The following is a 23,952-nucleotide window of genomic DNA, read 5'->3' on the forward strand; positions in this document are numbered from 1 at the left end:
AGGGGAGTGCTGCAGTCAGCTACAGCTCAAAGCCCTGGTGATGAGAGAGGGAGAGAGACTTGGCAGCGGGAGCTGCAGGCACCGCAAAGCAGTTTAAAAGCCAATGTGACATGATTGCCTCGGGGGGGGGGCGAGCAATTGCCATGTTGCCCCCCCCCCCTGGATCCGCCGTTGCCACAAAGCAGTTTACATTTTTTTTTTTTTTTTAAAGCCAATGTGACATGATTGCCTCGGGGGGGGGGGGGGCAATTGCCCTGTTGCCCCCCCCCCTGGATCCGCCGTTGGTTTAGATACCCTTTAACCACTTAAGGACCGGACCAATATGCTGCTAAATGACCCAAGGGGTTTTTACAATTCCGCACTACGTCGCTTTAACACACAATTGCGCGGTCGTGCGACGTGGCTCCCAAACAAAATTGGCGTCCTTTTTTCCCCACAAATAGAGCTTTCTTTTGGTGGCATTTGATCACCTCTGCGGTTTTTATTTTTTGCGCTATAAACAGAAATAGAGCGACAATTTTGAAAAAAATTCAATATTTTTAACTTTTTGCTATAATAAATATCCCCCAAAAACATATATAAAATTGTTTTTTTTCCTCAGTTTAGGCCGATACGTATTCTTCTACCTATTTTTGGTAAAAAAAAATCGCAATAAGCGTTTATCGATTGGTTTGCGCAAAATTTATAGCGTTTACAAAATAGGGGATAGTTTTATTATATATATATTTTTTTTTTTACTACTACTACTGGCGGCGATCAGCGATTTTTTTTTTGTGACTGCGACATTATGGTGGACACTTTGGACAATTTTGACACATTTTTGGGACCATTGTCATTTTCTCAGCAAAAAATGCATTTAAATTGCATTGTTTATTGTAAAAAATACAGTTGCAGTTTGGGAGTTAACCACAGGGGGCGCTGTAGGAGTTAGGGTTCACCTAGTGTGTGTTTACAACTGTAGGGGGGTGTGGCTGTAGGTCTGACGTCATCGATCGAGTCTCCCTATAAAAGGGATCACTCGATCGATGCAGCCGCCACAGTGAAGCACGGGGAAGACGTGTTTATATACGGCTCTCCCCGTTCTTCAGCTCCGGGGAGCGAGCCGCATGTACGGGGGGGGGGGGGGTCCCGATCGGACCCCTGACCGACGTCTAGGCAGGCACGTACAGGTACGTTCATGTGCCTGTCCGTGCCATTCTGCCGACGTAAATGTACATGCGGCGGTCCGGAAGTGGTTAAACTTCTAGTGACAATAGTTTAAATTATGTAGCCTCCTTGGGCCACAGCAAAGAGAATGGTCACACTCTGAAGAGCTGTTATGCTACATTAGCTGTTAACTACAGTATCTCACAAAAGTGAGTACACCCCTTACATTTTTATAAATATTTTATTATATATTTTCATGTGATAACACTGAAGAAATTACACTTTGCTACAATGTAAAGTAGTGAGTGTACAGCTTGTATAACGGTCAATTTGCTGTCCCCTCAAAATAAGTCACCACAAGGTGATTAATGTCTAAACCCCTGGCAACAAAAGTGAGTACAATCCTAAGTGAAAATGTCAAAATTTTCCCTCCCCGGTGTCATGTGACTTAGTGTTGCAAGGTCTCAGGTGTGTTAAATTTGGAATTATCGCTCTCACTCTCTCATACTGGTCATTGGAAGTTCAACATGACACCTCATGGCAAAGAACTCTCTGAGGATCCGGAAAAACTGTTGCTCTACATGAAGATGGCCTAGGTTATAAGAAGATTGCCAAGACCCTGAATCTGAGCTGCAGCATGGTGGCCAAGACCATATGGTGGTTTAACAGAACAGGTTCTACTCGGAACCAGCCTCATCATGGTCGACCAAAGAGGTGGAGAGTACGTGCTCAGAATCATATCCAGAAGTTTGGGAAACAGACATATGAGTGCTGACAGCATTGTTGAAGGGGTGGGGAGTCAGCCTGTCAGTGCTCAGACAAAACGCCGCACACTGCATCAAATTGGTCTCCATGGCTGTCATCCCATCTTCAATGATGCATAAGAAAAGGACATGGATTATTGGAATCATGTCCTGTGGTCTGATGAGACCAAGATCAACTTATTTGGTTCAGATGGTGTCAAGCGTGTGTGGCAGCAACAAGGGAGGAGTACACAGACAAGTGTGTCTTGCCTACAGTCAAGCATGGAGGAGGGAGTGTCATGGTCTGGTGCTGCATGAGTGCTGCCAACACTGGGGAGCTACAGTTCATTGAGGGAACCATGAATGCCAACATGTATTGTGACATCCTGAAGCAGAGTATGATCCCCTCCTTTTGAAGACTGGGCCACAGGGCAGTATTACAACATAACAACCCCAAACACACCTCCAAGAGGACAACTTGCCTTGCTACAGAAGCTGAGGGTAAAGGTGATGGGCTGGCCAAGCATGTCTCCAGACCTAAATTGACACTGTTATATAAGCCTGATGGGGTTTTTTTTTTTGTTTGTGTTTGTATTTTTTTCACTACTCTCTATACACACTAGTGTTGAGCAGAATATGCCATATTCGATTTCGCGATATATCTCGAATATATATTCGAATATTCGAGATATATTCGCTAAATTCGAATATTCGTGATATTTTATCGAAATTAAATTATTGCGATTTTTCGCTATTGCGAATGCGAAAATAATTGCGATTTTTTGATAACTGCGGTAGGAGCACTCTGATTGGCTCAGAATATTCGTGATATTTTATCGAAATATCGCAACATGCGAATGCGATATTTATTGCGCAATTTCGAGAAATGCTGGAGGAGCGCTCTGATTGGCTCAGAATATTTGTGATATTTTATCGAAATATCGCAACATGCGAATGCGATATTTATTGCGCAATTTCGACAAATGCTGTAGGAGCACTCTGATTGGCTCAGAATATTCGTGATATTTTACAATACAAAATAATTGCGAATATTCGGCAAATGCGGAAGGAGCACTCTGATTGGCTCAGAATATTCTTGATATTTTACAATACAAAATAATTGCGAATATTCGGCAAATGCTGTAGGAGCACTCTGATTGGCTCAGAATATTCTTGATATTTTACAATACAAAATAATTGCGAATATTCGGCAAATGCAGAAGGAGCACTCTGATTGGCTCAGAATATTCTTGATATTTTACAATACAAAATAATTGCGAATATTCGGCAAATGCGGAAGGAGCACTCTGATTGGCTCAGAATATTCTTGATATTTTACAATACAAAATAATTGCGAATATTCGGCAAATGCGGAAGGAGCACTCTGATTGGCTCAGAATATTCGTGATATTTTACAATACAAAATAAAAAGTGTTTTGCATTGGTGGTGATTCTTTACTCTATCCATCTGTCACAGCCGTTTGTCAATCAAACACCTTGAAGATTGAACACGTTCATGCTGCATGCTTTGGACTTTTTTTCACTTCACATATCAAAGACATTTTTATGAAAGATTATTTTTCTATTATTGGGACTATATTTCTTTATATATTTGTTTCACTGTGTATTTCACAAGTTATTTGCGCTTGCTTATTTTATAATTTGCCCACATGTCTTGTCACTAGACATATTTTTTATTCTTGTAGAGCGACTCCATTTTCTGTCTTGTATTAATTTATGTTGTATAACATTTTTGAGTTGCTGCTGTATTCTCCCCTTTTTTAAGGTATGCGCAATTTTTTCCTTCTTACAAAAAATAATAATATCAAACATACAAATATTCATAACATACACATACACAAAGCCCCCCCCTTTTGCATCAGAGACAATCAGAGTTCTCCTACCACAGTTATCGAAAATTCGCAATCATTTTCGCATTCGCAATAGCGAAAAATCGCAATTTTTTTTTTTTCAATTTGGCAACATAAAAGGATCGCCTCAGCTTAGCTACTCGGCCCAGGGTCTCTAATCATACCAGCAATGCTTTTAGACGTCGATAGGATGTGATCTGTTTTAAAAATCAAATTGAAAAAATGCGAATATTCGGAATTGCGAATATTCACCGCGAAATTCGAAATATAGCGCGATTTCTCGAATATGCTATATTCGAGTCGAATATTCGCAATGCGAATATTCGTGAGCAACACTAATACACACTTGAGATTCTAAAAACTTGTAATTTTATGGTCAAGGCTCACTTTGATCATGCTTCATTCTCATTCTACTGTTTCATTGATCCACAGTTCTCAGGTGTTTTTAAAGTAGCTCTGTCACCAACAAAAACAAAAGCAGCCTATGAAAGAAGAGTTCTAAAACTTGTCCTGCCACCCATTTCTCTGAACATTACTCTTATGTTACAGATAGAGCTGAAACAACTAATCAACATTGTTGTCAACTATTTTCATAATCGGTTATTTGGTGAGCTGATTGGTTGGCCTGCTTCCAGAATTCATTATTCTTTTACATATCAGGAAATACAGTATACTACAGCACACCGTCCATACATGTCCGTATACATAGTGCAGCACAGATTGAGCTCAATACACTGACCATACGCAAGTTCCTGAGAACTTGGGAAACTGAATGTGTGAGGAGCAATGCCCCATGGGACATGTAGTCCTGGGCAGAAGAAGGAAGTGATTTAAAGCAATTCAAAAGGCAGAGTTTTTTTTACCTTGCTATAGGGCACTCCATACTATACTTTGCAGCTTTCTATAGGGGCACTCTGAAAGTAAGAGGAGTCAGAAGCACCAGGAGGACCCCAGAAAGGGAGAATCTGGACCGCTCTGTGCAAAACCATTATACAGAGCAGGTAAAGTATGACTAGTTTTTTTAAAAAAAAATTAAAAAAAATAAAACCAACATTTACATAGACTTTAAGGTCTCTGTGCAGGAAGATCAGCATTTGATATATAAAAAAGTTGTGTATACTGTATATATGGGCTCAAACCATACTGCAAAGGTATCGGTGAGTACTTGAGAACAATTATCTGTACTCAGCGGTGTAAAAAAAAAAAAAAAAAAACAGGTATTGGTGCATCCCTATATATCTTATGTTCTTCTCAGAGTGGATTAGATATTTTGTAAACTTTACATATTAACTAAATTATACACCACACTGTTTTTTTGAGGTTTTAATCTGATTAATCATAGCAATAATCGGCCAACTAATCGATTATGAAAATAATCGTTAGTTGCAGCCCTAATTACAGAGCTAAAGAATTTTCAACAACTGACATTCTCTGGGATACCTGCATCCCCAGTTGTGCTTTGTTAGTAACCACCGCCCACTGGTCACTATGTTAGTAATTTTTTCCTGCAGAGCTGTAGTGATGCAGTGGCGGGCAGGAGGAATCACAGCACACAGTGGGGGTGGCACATATCCAGTGAACCCAAAAGTGTTAAAAATTTAAGTAACAGTGCAGTTGTGCAAAAGTAAAAAAATGTGGCATCAACAAGACAGGCTGCTTTTCATTTATTTGAATAACCACTTTACCACTGGAAGGTTTTACCCCCTTCATGACCAGGGCGTTTTTTGCTATTCAGCACTGTGCTACTTTCATGTCAATATGTTTCTATTGAAAAAAAGAAAATAACAGAGAAATAAACAATTGGCTATACACCAGGGTATCCAAAAGAGTAAAAATAACTTAAATACAAAAGTTTTCGCTGCCACTCAGGACCTTGCACAATTACAACAAGCGTAAAACATAAGATATAAAGATATCGGGCCAAATTCTCAAAAAATCTGCCTAACTTAACTTTCAGCAGTTAAAGCGGGAGTTCACCCATTTCTAAAAAAAAAAATTTTCTTCCCCTAGATTCCTGCTCGTTCGGTCTAGGGGAATCGGCTATTTGTATTAAAATATGAGCCGTACTTACCCGTTTTCGAGCTGCATCTTCTTCCGTCGCTTCCGGGTATGGGTCTTCGGGAGCGGGCGTTCCTTCTTGATTGACATTCTTCCGAGAGGCTTCCGACGGTCGCATCCATCGCGTCACTCGTAGCCGAAAGAAGCCGAACGTCGGTGCGGCTCTATACTGCGCCTGCGCACCGACGTTCGGCTTCTTTCGGAAAATCGTGACGCGATGGATGCGACCGTCGGAAGCCTCTCGGAAGACTGTCAATCAAGAAGGAACGCCCATTCCCGAAGCCCATACCCGGAAGCGACGGAAGAAGATGCAGCTCGAAAACGGGTAAGTACTGCACATATTTTAATACAAATAGCCGATTCCCCTAGAGAAAACGAGCAGGAATCTAAGGGGAAAAACTGCCCTCTAAGGGTGAACCCCCGCTTTAAGTTACACAGGCGTTAAATTCCTACCTAAGTGCCCGATCTTCAGAGCACTTACCTAGAAATTACACGCCGTGTAACTTAAGTGCCTCCGTCGCAAGGCGGTCCTCCTCTCCGGGGGGGCGTTTACAATTTAAATGAGGCGCGCTCCCGCGCCGGCCGTACTGCGCATGCGTGTGACGTAATTTTCCCGACGTGCAGCGCGCGAACGTAATTTACGCCGGGCTTTGTGGATTGCGACGGGACAATAAAGTTGCGACGGGTGAAAAAAAAACTACGCGCCGGAAAAAAAAAAAATGACAGCGTCGCTCGGCATGCATTCCTGAGAGGGAGAACTCCATGCCAATTTTTAAATAAAAAACCGGCATGGGTTCCCCCCCCCCAGGGGCATACCAGGCCCTTAGGTCTGGTATGGGTTGTAAGGAGACCCCCCTACGCCGAAAAATCGACGTAGGGGGTCCCCCTACAATCCATACCAGACCCGTATCCAAAGCACGCTACCCGGCCGGCCAGGAATGGGAGTGGGGACGTGCGAGCGCCCCCCCCCTCCTGAGCCGTGCCAGGCTGCATGCCCTCAACATGGGGGGGTTGGGTGCTCTGGGGCAGGGGGGTGCACTGCGGGCCCCCCCACCCCAGAGCACCCTGTCCCCATGTTGATGAGGACAGGACCTCTTCCCGACAACCCTGGCCGTTGGTTGTCGGGGTCTGCGGGCGGGGGCTTATCGTAATCTGGGAGTCCCCTCAAATAAGGGGGCCCCCAGATACCGGCCCCCCACCCTAAGTGAATGGATATGGGGTACATCGTACCCCTACCCATTCACCTGGAGGCAAAGTGATAGTTATTAAACACACAACACAAGGGTTTTTAAAATCATTTATTAGTCTGCTCCGGAGGCCCCCCCTGTCTTCTTTAGCTCTAATACCAGGGGGGGCTTCTTCTTCCACTCTCCGGGGGGGGTCTTCTTCCGCTCTCCGGGGGTCTTCTCCGCTCTCCGGGGGTCTTCTTCTATCTTCGCCGCTCTCCGCTGTTGACTCGGCGCACCCCGGTTCTTCTGCAGCTGTCCGGTGCCTTCTCCTTCAGCGCTGGCTGCCTGCTATCTTCGTGTGTTAGCTCAATTACTAGCAGGCAGCCAGCGCGGTCTTCTGTGACGTCATGTTCTTCTCTTCTCTTCTTCTCCCTTCTTCCGATGTTGACTCGACGCCTCTTCTCACTGCAATGATGGAAGCGCGCCTTGCATCCCATTTATATAGGCATCACCGTCCCATCATGCTCCGGTAGGTACCCAAGTGGTGGGTGCCTACCCACGTGCACCCACCACGTGGGTACCTACCGGAGCATGATGGGACGGTGATGCCTATATAAAAGGGATGCAAGGCGCGCTTCCATCATTGCAGTGAGAAGAGGCGTCGAGTCAACATCGGAAGAAGGGAGAAGAGAAGAGAAGAACATGACGTCACAGAAGACCGTGCTGGCTGCCTGCTAGTAATTGAGCTAACACACGAAGATAGCAGGCAGCCAGCGCTGAAGGAGAAGGCACCGGACAGCTGGAGAAGAACCGGGGTGCGCCGAGTCAACAGCGGAGAGCGGTGAAGATAGAAGAAGACCCCCGGAGAGCGGAAGAAGACCCCCGGAGAGCGGAAGAAGACCCCCCCCGGAGAGTGGAAGAAGAAGCCCCCCTGGTATTAGAGCTAAAGAAGACAGGGGGGGCCTCCGGAGCAGACTAATAAATGATTTTAAAAACCCTTGTGTTGTGTGTTTAATAACTATCACTTTGCCTCCAGGTGAATGGGTAGGGGTACGATGTACCCCATATCCATTAACTTAGGGTGGGGGGCCGGTATCTGGGGGCCCCCTTATTTGAGGGGACTCCCAGATTACGATAAGCCCCCGCCCGCAGACCCCGACAACCAACGGCCAGGGTTGTCGGGAAGAGGTCCTGTCCTCATCAACATGGGGACAGGGTGCTCTGGGGTGGGGGGGCCCGCAGTGCGCCCCCCTGCCCCAGAGCACCCAACCCCCCCATGTTGAGGGCATGCAGCCTGGCACGGTTCGCTCGCTCGTCCCCACTCCCATTCCTGGCCGGCCGGGTAGCGTGCTTTGGATACGGGTCTGGTATGGATTGTAGGGGGACCCCCTACGTCGAATTTTCGGCGTAGGGGGGTCTCCTTACAACCCATACCAGACCTAAGGGCCTGGTATGCTCCTGGGGGGGGAACCCATGCCGGTTTTGATTTTACAAATTGCCGTGGAGTTCTCCCTCAGGAATGTATACCAAATGCCGTCGCTTGAATGGGCTTTTACAAGGTGTTACTAACTTTCCACATTGTAAAACCAGCCCTAGTTTTGCGCAAGCAAATCGGAACTTACGCAGAAATCACAATGCTTAAAAGCGTTGTGGATCTGCTTAAGTCCTCATTTGCATACGCAAAGCTGCATTTCAATGAGAAATGCCCCCAGCGGCGGATGCGGTACTGCATCATAAGATCTGACAGTGTAAGTGTCTTACAGATGTCAGATCTTCTGCCTAACTTTGGAAAAAGCCTTTTGAGGATCGTTTCCAAAGTTAGGCACAGAGATAGGCAGGCTGAACAGCAGTTCCGCCTGCCTATCTCTTTTGAGAATTTGGCCCATCATTAAGACATGTACTATTCAAGTCCTCCCATGGTTGCCATGATTTTTAAAATATAGCTTGGGAGCCTAATCTCTCAAGGATAATGATCTTTCATTTGCATGGTTTATCCTAATTAAAGCTATGACTTGTGAGGGATTAGGAGCTAGCTTCTTTCTCCAGTGTCTTGTTATGACAGTTTTAGCTGCCAGTAAGACATGGGTTATGACCATGCGGTAAGTATTAGGGACGTTGTCTTTGTCTATATTCAAAATCGCCCGGGAGCGGTCTGGTTTCATTGGTATACCTGTAATGTTAGATATGAATTGGAACACCTTTCTCTAAAAACTTGTCAACTTGCTCTTACATCTCCAGAAAATTTGGTAGATATTGCCCATCTGTCCGCAACTCCGCCAGCAAAGGGGGGAATTAAGAGGGTCGAATTTACTGTCCCCTCAAACACTGAAAAAATACCTAGTAATGAAGAGCAGGGGCAGACTGACAACTCATGGGGCCCCCGGGCAATAGATTATGGGGCCACACAGTATACACAGACACATAATATACACACACAGTATACATACACACAGAATACACGTACACACACTGAAAAGGTACTGGAGAGGCAGGGCAGTTATAAACTTGGGATTTTAAAAAAAAAACACAGATTTTGACATACTGTCCCTGGTTTTACTGAGGCTGGCAACCCTGATGGGGCCCCCTAGTGGCATGGGGCCCTCAGGCAGTGCCCGAATGGTCAGTCCGCCCCTGATGAACAGGTTTTTAGAGGCTGGTACGGAAGTGCCCAATAAGTGTAGGCAGGGCCGCTGATAGGGGTGGACCACCAGCCCTCCTGTAGGGGGCCCAGGCAAACATAGGGGCCCGGACTGCAGAGGGAATCATTGTGGTCGGATGGAGGGGCAATTACAGAATTACTTCCCCGCACCGATCCCCCTCCCTGTTGTGCCTGCTTCTGATCCCCTCTTTGTCCCCTGTCACTGTGCTGCCCCCCACGGCACTGCTGGCTTACCTGTCTCGTAAAAAAACAAAAAAAAATTGTAAAATAAAATCAATTTTAATACATTTTAACATTCTTTAAAAAATTATATTAAAAAAAAGTTTAAAGATTTTTAAAAATGGCTAATTCACACAGGTTCTCTGTTATCTTTGTGTCCGCTAATAAGGATTTTAGTGTATTTGTTTGTGAAAATATTGTTTTGATATATTTTGGGGGGCCCTGTCAGGTAGGCTGTACGGGGCCCCGTGATTTCTAACGGCAGCCCTGAGTGTAGGCATATTTAATTTAGCTGTAAGCTACAGAAAGCAGGTTATAAAATTAAAGAGAAGCTATGATTGGATGCTTTGGCTTTCACCTACACCACTTTTCTTTTTCCAGTATGTATAAGGCCCATTGTATTGTTCTAACTGCATGGTTTTGAACTGTAAATTCTTAAATCTGTCTTGGCTCAAACGGTGATTCCGATTTTGCATTTGTGCTTAAGGAACATAATTCAACTCCAACTGAGTTCTAATCAATGAGGATCAAATAAACGAATAGTTTACCTGTAGCATTTCCTTGCTTCTCTATCAGAGCAGCAGCTGTTTCTGCTAATATTATGTGTTTTTATTATTTTTTCAGTCAAGCTCTGATTCCGTCCTCGACCCACATCAGCTGCAGGCATTCAATGAACTCTGCCGTCTTTATAAAGGAACCTCACGGGTACAGTAACAAGTCTCTTTATTCTGCTTAAAAGAGCTTTGCTGATTGTTCAGAAGTGTTAGGACTAGAATTGCTATAAACTATTCTCTTATTTTTTAAGTGAATCTAAAAATGTTTTTTAAACTTTTAAAATAAAATGTATGTTTTTGTTTTATCTTTTAACTACTGTTTATTAGAGTCACTTAGGGTCTGATTCATTCTAAGTGGAACCTACTGATTAGACCAGTGTTTCTCAACTCCAGTCCTCAGGGCGCACCAACAGGTCATGTTTTCAGGATTTCCCTCAGATGAAACTGCTGTAGTAATTACTAAGGCAGTGAAACTGATCAAATCACCTGTGCAAAATAATGGAAAGCCTGAAAACAAGACCTGTTGGTGTGCCTTGAGGACTGGAGTTGAGAAAAACTGGATTAGACCAGTGTGGGCAAAGCACAGGTTATTTTTGACTTCTATTGCAGCTTGCATTTAACTAGCCCTAAAACGGTCCTCTTACCCCTCCTAGCACCAATGCTAACTAACCTGTGTAATACAGGTTTGCATGTACTTACCTATTTTTAGGCTGCTCCAGTCTGGTTATGTGATCTCCCCTGTGTTAGCTAGTGTGGTTTTAGAGGAGAGGATGGAACACTGACAATGGATGAGCTATTGAAGCCTGTGGGTGTCATCTCTGCTCCATGCTTTACTATCAGTTGTCAAAGCGTTCTCTCCTCTCCCCTGCAGCCACCACTGGCTGACAAATGGGAGGTCACATGACTGGAGCAGGCTAAAAATAGGTAAGTATGTGCATCTTTCTTACACAGGTTAACTGGCATAGATGTTAAGAGGGGACAGATTCAAGGCTAGTTGGGTGTAAGCTGAATTTCCACTTTAAGCTGCAATAGAAGATAAAGAGAACCTGTGATTTGCCCACACTGGTCAAATCAAGAGGTTTGCTTTAACTTTAGCCTTCCTCAGCAGCATATACAGTATCTAACAAAAGTGAGTACACCCCTCACATCTTTGTAAACATTTTATCTTTTCATGTGAAGAAAATACACTTTGGTACAATGGGTGTACAGATTGTATAACAGTGTAAATTTGCTGTCCCCTCAAAATAACTCAACACACAGCCATTAATGTCTCAACCGCTGGCAACAAAAGTGAGTACACCCCTAAGTGAAAATGTCCAAATTGGGCCCAGTTAGCCATTTTCCCTCCCCGGTGTCATGTGACTCGTTAGTACCAGTACTGGTTGCTGCCACCTCTGCATGGAGGGTCTCTGAGTTAGTGGCCTTATCCTGTAAAGAGCCTTTCCCAGTTTTACATAAAAACGAGGTTGCCCTAAACCCTAATGCTTATTTTTCCATAAGATTGTTTCCTCTTTTCACCTGAACTAGGAAATTGTTCTTTATACCTTATGTTCTGCTTTGAAACATCTCAAGTATATTTCTCTTCACTGTGTAGAGCACTGTATGAGTCTGCCTCTCAGCTACATACTCTTTTAGGCAATCACATTGCATCTTTTTTGTCCTGAGGGTTCCTACAGGGGGCTCACGGTTTCTTTTTCCACCATTGCACATCATCTTTCAAGCCTATGGTCTAAGAATAGGGTTCCTACCTTTCCTGGTAGGGTGCATTTTAACAGATCTGTTCTTTATGGGCTTTTTACTATCAGGCATCTGTTTATCAGATTTGCAAGGCTTCTACCTGGTCTTCCCTTCACACATTTGTTGAAGGGGTTCCTCCTCACATCCGTGAACCCCCTAGGAGAAGCACTCTCCCAGGAGGTTACCTTGCAGGCACGCTCCCGAGTCCAGCATTTGCATCCATAGACACAGAATGCCGGACTCGGCCCGCCTCCGTGTTATTGGATTTGATTGAAATCAAATTGTGTTATTGGAATCTATCCAATCAAGAGCCGAGAACCCCGGGCAGAGGTGCATTGCATCTCTGCTAAGGATAACGAACAGGCTCAGGCGAGTAAAACGGGGGGCTAGAGGGCCGGTCACCTTAATGTATAGAATGCATTAAGGTGAAAAAACACAAGGGTTTACAACCCCTTTAAGTTGTACCAGATGGATGTTCTGGCCTCCTCTGATGCCATTTTTAGACAAAAGTTCCTACAAGGTTCTCTGAGTTCTGTTGAGCATTTCCTGACCTGTTTGTTACCTGAGCCTGTTGCCATTTGCTTGCGGTTTTGCCTACCCCTTAGTTGGTCTGCTTGTTTGCCAATGTCCAATCACCTGAAGGCACTAGCACAGTGGTTCTCAACCTGGGGGTCGAATGATGATTTGGTAGGGGTCACGAATCCTGGGCTGTTCCAAAAGCCTGCACTGCTCTCCCAGCCTTTTTGCCAACTCAGCCTCTTCGCAGGCGCCCATTTAGTTCATGGCATGGCTGGGGGGCAGAGACTAGAGGTCAGTTGACTGGTGATGAGTGTGAAGTGGGAGGGGCTGGAGGAGACCCTATCTCCTGATTTTGCTTTAGGTGTCACTGCTACGAGACACCACAAAAGGGTTTTAATATTTTACAAGTGGAAGGAACTCAGGGAGCTCTAAACGTTAATGGGTTAGGGGCGCAAATTACTTGTCTTGTCTTGGGTGCTCACAACCCATGCTACGATTTTTTTTTTACCGTTAGGGGTCCCCACAACCTGGGAAATTTTATTTAGGGGTCACGGCCCTAGGAAGGTTGAGAACCACTGCACTAGCATATATAACCTATGGTTTAAGACTAAAAATACTAAATCCTGTACTATACTCCAAGAATGGGATTTTACTGGTAAGTTAAAGATGTGCAAGTCAAAGTAATAAAAGGCAATGTTAAAGTGGTTCTAAAGTCAAAAGTGTTTTTTTTTATCTTATTGCATTCTTTGCATTAAGGATAAAAGAGAAAAAGAACAATTCCACTAGCTCTTTCTCCCCATCCCACTCCCTAAACATTTACCCAAGTCTCTATAAATGCCACGCTGTGCCCAGCTGCAGGTTTTCTTTCCCCTCTTCCTGTTCTCACAGGCTTCACTGAAATCCGAGTGGGCCATTGGCTCTTGCTGCTGTCAGTCAAATCCTGTGAGGAGAGAGCGGGAGGCGTGACTGAGCTACACTGTGGGGTTGATTTACCAAAGGCAAATCCACTTTGAACTGCAAGTGCACTTGGAAGTGCAGTCGCTGTAGATCCGAGGGGGACATGCAAGGAAAATCAAAAACAGCATTTTAGCTTGCACATGATTGGATGATAAAATCAGCAGAGCTTCCCCTCATTTCAGATCTTCCCCTTGGATCTACAGCGACTGCACTTTCAAGTGTGCTTGCAGTGCACTTGTAGTGCAAAGTGGATTTCCCTTTAGTACATAACCCCCTGTGTGTGAATATGGATGCACACAGTCCGGCTTGGGAGCCACCCCGCATGTGACTTGCATTTCTTCACTCGCCACCATTGCATTGACTTGCGCCTATGCATAATTACCAACTGGCCATTACTGCACCAACTTGCACTTCCCTATTCATGTCACTGCACTGATGTACACTTCCTCATCTTTCTTGCGCACTGCCAATACATCAACCTGCATTTCATTACTCGCCTTCACAGCACTGATGTACACTTCCCCACTTGCTGCCATTGTATTGACACTTTACCACTCACTGCACCAAAAGCTCACTTGCTTCCACTGCGTAGACTTGCCCTTTCTCCCTTGCTGCCATTGCCCCAATGAGCACTTCCCCACTCACAGCCACTGTACCAACACACACTTCCTCACTTGCCATCACTGCACTAACATGCACTTCCTCACTTGCCATCACTGTACCAACACACACTTCCTCACTTGCCATCACTGCACCAAAACACACTTCCTCACTTGCCATCACTGTACCAACACACACTTCCTCACTTGCCATCACTGTACCAACACACACTTCCTCACTTGCCATCACTGCACTAACATGCACTTCCTCACTTGCCATCACTGTACCAACACACACTTCCCCACTTGCCATCACTGTACCAACACACACTTCCTCACTTGCCATCACTGTACCAACACACACTTCCTCACTTGCCATCACTGCACCAACATGCACTTCCCCCACTAGCCAACATTGCGCATATTCATCTCATTCAACAAATGGACGTACTTTTGCTAGTATAGTCTAAAGAAAAAGGAACAAAACTATAGCTTGACGTATACTGTATATATAACAAAACAAAGCTGGTATCTGCCATGTTTCAGAAGGAAACATTTTCCTCCCTTGTATACTGTGTTGGAAATTCTGAAGAACTCTCCCAGTTTGTTTGCTGCCCTCAGCTGCTCAATCCCAGAGACATTGTCAGAACTAAAATAATTATATCAGTAGACGTCTATGGGGACCACATACTGCAATGCAAATAATACAGAACATTGTATGTAAACCACACCGATAGCTGGGACTTCTCTACTGCTTTCTGTGAAGAGAACACGAATGTGAATGTATGTGTAACCTACATAACTACTCGTACCTTCCCAAGCACTGCTCCATTGATGAGGTCTTATTGTCATCCTGTAATTTTAGTGATTCATTCATTGCATTTTCTTTTTAATCTTTCTTGCAGCTTGCTTTATTGACAGAACTATGCCGATCTCAGAGCCCAGAAAAATCCTTATCATATCATCCATCCTATGGGGGTGTTGCATCAAGCAGTGTTTTTCAGAATGAGAACTTCCAGTTACATCTGGCACCCCCTCCAATCGTTGATGATTAATTCTAAAAATGGAAATCTCATCTTTGCTTCATCTGAACAAGGGCCGTCCACTTCAGAACATCTCATCCACCTATCTTACCTATGACACAGCTGTTTATATATTTAAATTGTCAGACTGTACTTGTTTAAAATAAACACTAATACACTTCTATGTTTTTCATTAGTTGCATCTTATACTTATTTATTCGCCATTGTAATATAGCATTGACATATGACAGACTGCTTTTCTCAGTACATATATGACCCTAGCATCAGTCAGCTCTGCGGTAATGCATGGAGTACCACACACCTTACTTAGATGTGCATCTGCATTGCCATTCATTTCATTTTAAATGGCATCACAATGCACCTACATGACAGCTTAATGCATTGTGTTGGGTGTAGCGTGCTCCAGTGAAAAAATACAGGAATGATTTTTCCCCCCATTGGGGGCATTCAAAATGAATAAAATAAAGTGGCTGAAATGCATGCATTAATGCAAAGCAGTATCAAGCACATGGTCCCTTAAAGATTTCGGGTGGGATAAATAGAAGTGCACCAAATTCATCAAGTGACAAATTACATGACGCCAAAACTGACATATCCAAAATGACATACAGGTTTTAGTTCAGTGAAAAATAATGTTTTTCACTGCAAGGGCACAATTCAATATTCGGAAGCTCGATATTCCAATTATTTTTGTAGATCATAGGCTTAATGCATGCAATTCCAAGCTGCAGTTTTCAAAGTAAGCAAAATCCTTTCTTGTATTAGGAGAGGTATGAACTCCAGAGAGAGATATCATTCTGCCCCTGTACAAATCATTAGTAAGACCTCATCTGGAATATGCAGTTCAGTTTTGGGAACCAATTCTCAAAAAGAATATCAGGGAACTAGAGAAAGTGCAGAGAAGAGCAACCAGACTGATAAGAGGCATGGAGGAGCTCATTTATGAGGAAAGAAATGAATGAATTCTCTCTTGAGAAGAGAAGATTTAGCGGCAATATGATTAACATGTATAAATACATACCGTAAGTGGTCCATATAGTGAACCTGGTGTTGAGCTATTCACTTTAAGGTCATCACAGAGGGCAAAGGGCGCTGTAAAAATGTGGAATAGACTCCTTCAAGAGTTGGTTCTGCCCACTCAGAATATTGGGTTAAATAAAGCCTTTCCTAAATGTACATAATTTAACTGGATACTAACATTTATAATTAAAGTTGATCCAGGGAATATCCAATTGCCAAATACCAATAGGTCTTAAAGCCTGAAGATTTTTTTACCTTCATGCATTCCATGCAAGTTAAAAAAATCTTAAGTATGCAGCTTCTCCCCCAGCCCCCCAATACTTACCTGGGCCCAATACAGATCCAGGGATGTGCACGAGAGCAGCTGCTGTCCCAGCTCTCTGCCACCTCATTGGCTCATAGACAGCAACGGGAACCATTGGGGGTCCAAAATAATTGGAACATTACATTGTGACTTTGTGTGCTTAGCCATGCTTGAGGTGAATGTAGCCGTATTATCGCAACAAAAAGAGCCGAGTACTGTCTATGATACTTTTTTTATTTGAACTAGCCTTCAAATTTTCAGAGCAAGCTCTGTGCAGTAAAATCCATCGCAAGGATGGGATTGCTGCATGTCAGATTATTATCATCCACATCAAACCACAAATTCAATGAGCTGTCTTACATCCTCAGTACTATATGTATTCTAACACACAACTGCTTCACTTTCAATAATGACATTTATCTTCAGTCTATGGGTACTGCTATGGGAAGTAAAATGGCACACCAATATGCTAATTATTTATGGCTGCCTGGAGGACAAATTCATTAAAGAGGAAGTAAACTCCCCTTGTTTGTACCCATGGGTACGCCTGTAATAAGGCGTATCTATAGGTACTGTAAATATATCCTAAACTTGCACGGTTTAGGGGATATTTACTGTATAGTAATAGGTGCATGCCGTTTCTTCAGGGTCTGTGCCGTGACCAGCAGCTCTGACCAATCACAGCCCCGAAACCCACGAACCCGGAAGAAACACAGGGGAAGATGTCGCTGTGTCAGCAGTGTGCAGGTGCCGCTGCAGAGCTTTGTTCTAAAGGCCCATATGCACCGACCGTGTGTACGCTCCATCGGACAAATGTTCGCTCTGCAAACAGAAAAACTTTCCGGCAACAAAAGTTCTATGGTGCAAAGTCCTGCTGTGTGTACAGAAATCCATCTGACTTAAGTCCAAAGTAAAAACACGCATGCTCAGAACCAATGCAAAAGATCAGACATACAGAAGTTGACCAAAGGGTAAAGAGCTGAAAAACCATGTGATTTGGGGAAAGTTTGCTGAAAAAGTCCTGCCATGTGTATGCATACCAAGTTCACGGCCAACGCCCTTCGAACAAAAATCCACGGAAACGTTTGTTTGAAGTCTGATCGTGTGTATGAGGCTTAAAGGGGTTGTAAAGGTCATTTTTTCCCCTAAATAGCTTTACCTTAGTGCATTCCTCCTTCACTTACCTCATCTTTCGATTTTGCTTTTAAATGTCCTTATTTCCTCTGAGAAATCCTCACTTCCTGTTCTACTGTCTGTAACTCCACACAGTAATGGGAGGCTTTCTCTTGAGGGGGGAGGGGGCGAGCAGGAGGGTCAGGACACTCTCTACTTTGCAGATAGAGAAAGGAGCTGTGTGTTAGTGGGCGTCCTGACTATCCTGCTCACCCCCTCAAGAGGCTTTCTCCACACCAGGGAGAAAGCCTTGCATTACTGTGTGGAGTTACAGACTGAAGAACAGGAAGTGAGGATTTCTCAGAAGAAATAAGGACATTTAAAAGCAAAATGGAAGGATGAGGTAAGTGAAGGATGACTGCACTAAGGTAAAGGAAGCTATTTAGGGAAACATTTTTTACCTTTACAACCCCTTTAAGGCATATTTTTTTATAATGAGCTAGTATGCAATGCCTTTGTCTAACAGTTTTGTTTTTGTTTTTATGGGGGTTTACAACCTCTTTAACAGCATGCAATAAAAGCCATAAGATACACTCACTATAATGATGATATTTTCATCATACAGACAGAAGGTGAGGAACATTTTTTTTAAATGTACTAATTAAAACTGTTTATCCATCAATCAAAGAAAGAAAGGACTACTTAAGCACCAATGTCAACTTCTAGACACCATGGTATCCATCAGGAATGACAAGCTGCACACCTCAATGTACAAAAATCTCGCTGACCAATGCAACTGTCCCCACAGTTCCACCCCCAACACGCCAAAACGGCCATCATACACAGCCAGGTCCCCAGATACCACGAACATGCTGACTCGGAAGACAGAAATAAACATCTCAGAGTATTAGCAGACTCCATTCCATAGGAAAGGTTACAAGAGCAAAACCATAAATACAAGCATAAACACGGCTTTGAAAGTCCAAAGACAAAAAGGAAACAAATAACTGTGTACCTCTGGTAACCACATTAAATTCAGCACCAGAATACAAATTTATAATACCAGAGGATGAAGCCCTGAAAGAAATATTCTAACAATCCCCAATGCTAGCTTTCAGGCAACCAGCTGTTATACACAAATGAATCGGCAGTGGATACTTCATTCAGATTTCCAAGTTACAAATGAAGGAACCAAGCCCTGCAACAACAAAAACTTTGCAAACTGTACAGCCAAATCAGTCTATTAAAAATGATCGCGCACATAAAAGGAATCTTCAATATCACAGGATCATACAACTGTACCTCTAGTAATGTTGTGTACCTCTTCTAATGTAAAGAAGAAATAGAAAATGCCACCAAGATTGGCAAAACAGGACAGAAATTACAAAAAAAGAATGAATTTACACATATACCAATAAAGAACAAAAGGAAGATGACTTCTGCACACCTGTGGGACATCAAAACCAGACCACTATGGAAAATATTAATATTTGAGTGAAAAATTAATAAAGAAATATATATAAAAAAAAAAAAAAAAGGGAACTTTAAAAATACTCAGGAAATGAAAACTTTTGAACTAAGAATGATAATTTTATTTGGCACAAAAGATAATGGACTAAATGTGGGCCTTGGTTTTCTAAATCGTTTCCCCTCTAACAAACCATTACCTTCTCCTTTGCTTATTTCACTAACTATCCTAGTTTTATTACTGTGTATGCTTGTTTTTTTTTTTTCTTCAGAGATTGTCGTACTTAACATTTTGCTAAAACTTTGTGTATTAGTACTGCTTGGACCTTGAAGAACAGAGTACACTCTGAAAGCTTATCCCAAATCATCTGAATTTTGGCAAAAAAAATAATTATTAAAGGGGTTTTAAGGCAGTGCCCACCAGCACTGCCAGCTCCACTTCTAGTATAACCTGTATTATATATTGTATGCTGTTTTAAAGTTTATCTTCCAAATACCTTATTCTTTCTCCCCGATCAGCGGTCACATGACTTCCCATAATTCTCTCCCTCTGATGAGATGTATGTACTAGGGAGGGAGGGGCCGAGCTCTCCCAATGTCACATGACCTCCCTCTGTAGTGTTTACATCGAAGGAAGATAGCAATGGGCAGTCACGTGACCACTGATCGTAAAGAAAGAATAGGGTATTTGGAAGATGGATTTTAAAAAACGGTATATAGTACAGGTTATGCTAGCAGTGGGACTGGCAGTGCTTGTGAGCAGTAAATGTTTGCACTGCTCGGAGTGGTGCTACAAGGGGAGGAGAGGGGCGGCTCACACACAGACAAGCTCACAGGCAAGGAGGGGAAGAGGGCACAGGAGAGCAGGGCTGCGGATGACAGAGGCAAGTAAACTGACCACAGTATCAGGGCTCAGCAGCCATGATTAACCGTGGTCAGTTTAGAGGGGGGAGGGCAGAAACTTTTCGGGAATACGGGGGGCAAAATGACACAGAACACGCACTGTGCTGCATAACATGCTTTAAAGGAACAAGATCCTTTTTCTTTTTTTAGGGTAACAAACGCTTTAGGAACATGAAGAACAGGTGACTTAAAGCACATAAATTAATAAAACCAAGTTTTTTCTTGTGAAAAAAAATAAAACTAAGTTTATATAGATGAACTATTATTAAAAATTCAAACAATTTTTTTAAGGTTCTTTATAACACAGAGTTTAAATCTCTCTGTTACTTGTTGATATTATTGATGCCCAAAAGTTTAAAGAGGAACTTCAGTCATTTTTTTTTCATCTTTACATCTATTAAATCTTCTGCCCTTGTTGTTTTAACTTTGGATAGTAAAACATTTTTTTTCTGCCAGTAAATAGCTTATACAGCCCACTTCCTGTTTCTTGTCTGGAAAAAGGCCTAGGCGTATGGCATGCATAGCTCTCTCTCTCAGTCTTGTGACAGTTTGCCAGGAAGGGAGGGGTGAGTCATAAGAGGGCCAATGAGAGGTGTGCCTCTCTGTAAATCCAGAAAGTGAACAGGCAGCAGCTTCAGCTGCCCACAGTTTAAACGATTGCAGCCAGACTCAGTGAAGGGAGATTTCTGCAGCATATTTGGCAAGTACAGAATCACAGTATATATAAAATAATATGCAAAATGGTTGGAGGGAAGCTTCAGAATGGCAAAGATGTTTTTATTACAAATTAAGTGAGCAGACTGCAGTTCCTCTTTAATATACACTACAGTGAGGGAAAGAAGTATTTGATCCCCTGCTAATTTTGTACGTTTTCCCACTGACAAAGAAATGATCAGTCTATTATTTTAATGGTAAGTTTATCTTAACAATGAGAGACAGAATAGCAACAGCAACATAAATATCCAGAAAAACACATTTCAAAAAAGTTATAAATTGATTTGCATTTTAATGAGTGAAATAAGTATTTGATCCCCTATCAGCAAGATTTCTGGCTGCCAGGTGTCTTCTATACAAGTAACAAGCTGAGATTAACAGCACTCTTAAAGGCTCGGTTTCCACTTGTGCAACTTGTCATGCGACTTGGGACTGCAAAGTCGTATGACAAGCTGTACCCCATGATTTCCAATGAGTACAGTTCATATCTGTGCGAATTCAAAGTAGTCCCTGCACTACTTTGGTCCCACCCACTTTGATGCGACTTGAGGTCCAGGACCTCAAGAATACACAGGCATTGCTTCAAGTCGCATCAAAATCGTGGAAAAAATTGCAGTAAAATCACATCAAAATCGTGCGACTTTGGGGTTGCAATAGTGGAAACAGAGCCTTGAAGGGAATGCTCCAAATCTCAGCTTGTTACCTGTATAAAAGACTTGCGTCCACAGAAGCAATCAATCAATCTGATTTTTTTTTTTTTTTTTAAAAGCCTATGGCGTGTGAACACACCCAAAAAAAGTCCACCCGGTGCAGAAAAAATGTGCACACACATAAAGAGTGTTCACAAAAACGTGCAGACGGGTGCAACGTCAAATGGTCCTCCTGTGAAGAGGGACCCAAACCCTGATCCCCCGGGGCGTTAGGCTCCAGACGGGGACTGAGGTACTGTGGTCCGAGCAACCGAAGCCGACACGGACCCAACTTCCTCGGATGGACTGCCGAAACAGAACCCTCCCAGTACTAGGTGGGGCTCCCCCGAAGGGAGACCCCATGAGAGCAGGCGAACTAAGCCAGAAGGCCATGTCCACCCACTCCCAAGACGTTCAGGGCTGGCCCGAGGACCCGCACCCTACTAATCACACAGTGACAAAACGTGCACAACAAAAAAAGACAAAAAAGTGACAAACACAGGCTTAAATAAAATAAAGTGGGGTAAGGGATAGTGGAGAGGAGAGTGAAAGAAGTGGCCATTGTGGTGAAACAATGACCAGGCCCTCCGGCCAGGAATAAAAAATTCCTCCGGTCCTAGCCAAAAGGCCCGGCCCAGGAGGCAGGTGCTAAAAAAAAGCGTGTATCTGGTGCAGTGACCGTGGTATCTTAAATCAATGTGTCCCTCACACACAGTGATCTTCAGATACCCCTGGACTGCCACTCCAGGGGCACATGCACCATAGGCTTTTCGTTCCATATCCAACCCCCCGACCGGCCAGTGCAGCCCTCCACCCCTGCCAGCCAACCCGGCGGATTTGCATGGTCCTACCCCAGGGCATTACCAGCTCCTCCAACCGGATCGCTGACAGAGATAGCACTTACACCAGCCAGCCAGAAGGCCAGACTAGAACTCGGCAAAAAGACCAGGACCAAGCGCAGCACCCATCCTCACCAGGAGCACCCTTCCAGATGGCTCAGACTCAACCATGGGCCGGCCCCCAGTATTCTGTCGGGCAGCACAGCGTAGTCCCTGCTGAAACCATCCTTCCAGGTGCAATGACGTCATTGGATTGCATCCACCCTCCCCATGTAGGAGGTGCTTCAGCGCTCCGCTGACAACTGATAAGGACAGATACCACACCCAGTCCCAGCCAAAAGGCCGAGAAGCGGCAGGGAAGACAACCACGATCAGCACGGCCTAGAGTGTGCAATAGCCGTGCCTCGCCCTGGGAGAACCACCTTCATGATCATGGTGTCTCCCCTGCCAGGTAAGTAATCAATCAATCTGATACCAATCTCTCCACCATGGCCAAGACCAAAGAGCTGTCCAAGGATGTCATGGACAAGATTGTACACAAGACTGGAATGGGCTACAAGACCATCGCCAAGCAGCTTGGTGAGAGGGTGACAACAGTTGGTGCGAATATTTGCAAATGGAAGAAACAATATAATTGTAAATTTCCCTCAGTCTGGGGCTCAATGCAAGATCTCACCTTGTGGAGTTTCAATGATCATGAGAATGGCGGGGAATCAGCCCAGAACTACACGGGAGAATTTGGTCAATGCTTTCAAGGCAGCTGGGACTATAGTCACCAAGTAAACAATTGGTAAAACACTACACCATGAAGGACTGAAATCCTTCAGCACCCGTAAGACCCCCCTGCTCAAGAAAGCCCCTGTACAGGCCTGTCTGAAGTTTTCTAACGAACATCTGAATGATTCAGAGAACTGTGTGAAAGTGTTGTGGTCAGATGAGACCAAAATCAAGCTCTTTGGCATCAACTCAACTTGCCGTGTTTGGAGGAAAGGAATGCTGGCCATGACCCCAAGAACACCCCCAAGAACACCATCCCCACCGTCAGACATGGAGGTGAAAACATTATGCTTTGGGGGGTTTGTCTGCAAAGAGGACAGAACAACTTCACAGCATTAGGCTGGGTTCACATTTGCGGTGGATGCAGCTCGCAGCAGGGATCCGCTGCGTCCCTGTTCTCCATTTAAGGGACACATTTTTGCCTGAATTGGGCCCTGAAATGGAACTAAAGTCACACAGTGTTCCTGTGCAAGCCGTTCAGCAGCCGCAACGGTGATATGTAAACCGTCTCCATAGAGAGCCGGTCAAAATCTCCTGTCATGTGAATTGAATGTGGAGAAAACCCGCATCCAGTTTGCATAGGTGTGAACCCAGCCTCAAAGGGACGATGGACAGGGTCATGTACCACAAATCTTGGATGAGAACCTCCTTCCCTGAGCCAGGGCATTGGAAATGGGTTGTGGATGCATATTCCAGCATGACAATGACCCAAAACACACGGCCAAGGCAACAAAGGAGTGGTTTAAGAAGAAGTGCATTATGGTCCTGGAGTGGCCTAGCCAGTCTCCAGACCTTAATCCCATAGAACATATGTGGAGGGAGCTGAAGGTTTGAGTTGCCACACGTCAGCCT

At 43.9% G+C, this 23,952-nt stretch overlaps 1 protein-coding gene and 1 non-coding gene across 7 annotated transcripts in view; one reads left to right on the forward strand and one right to left on the reverse strand.

Annotated features, from left to right (window-relative positions):
- The window catches only part of VPS8 (VPS8 subunit of CORVET complex), a 296,490-nt gene extending 281,044 nt beyond the window's left edge, over positions 1-15,446 (forward strand). For all 6 annotated transcript variants that reach the window (XM_040357376.1, XM_040357379.1, XM_040357377.1 and 3 more), the window contains 2 exons: positions 10,490-10,570; positions 15,137-15,446. In XM_040357376.1, the coding sequence (XP_040213310.1) occupies positions 10,490-10,570; positions 15,137-15,286 (231 nt within the window). In that variant the 3' untranslated portion in view covers positions 15,287-15,446. The remainder of the gene's footprint in view (positions 1-10,489; positions 10,571-15,136) is intronic.
- Positions 15,447-22,623: 7,177 nt separating this feature from the next.
- On the reverse strand, positions 22,624-22,782 carry LOC120944499. The gene has a single exon (XR_005750399.1). It is a non-coding gene; the product is annotated as a U1 spliceosomal RNA (small nuclear RNA).
- Positions 22,783-23,952: the final 1,170 nt, after the last annotated feature.

This window comes from Rana temporaria, chromosome 6 (genome assembly GCF_905171775.1).
Source record: "Rana temporaria chromosome 6, aRanTem1.1, whole genome shotgun sequence".
NCBI lineage: Eukaryota > Metazoa > Chordata > Amphibia > Anura > Ranidae > Rana > Rana temporaria.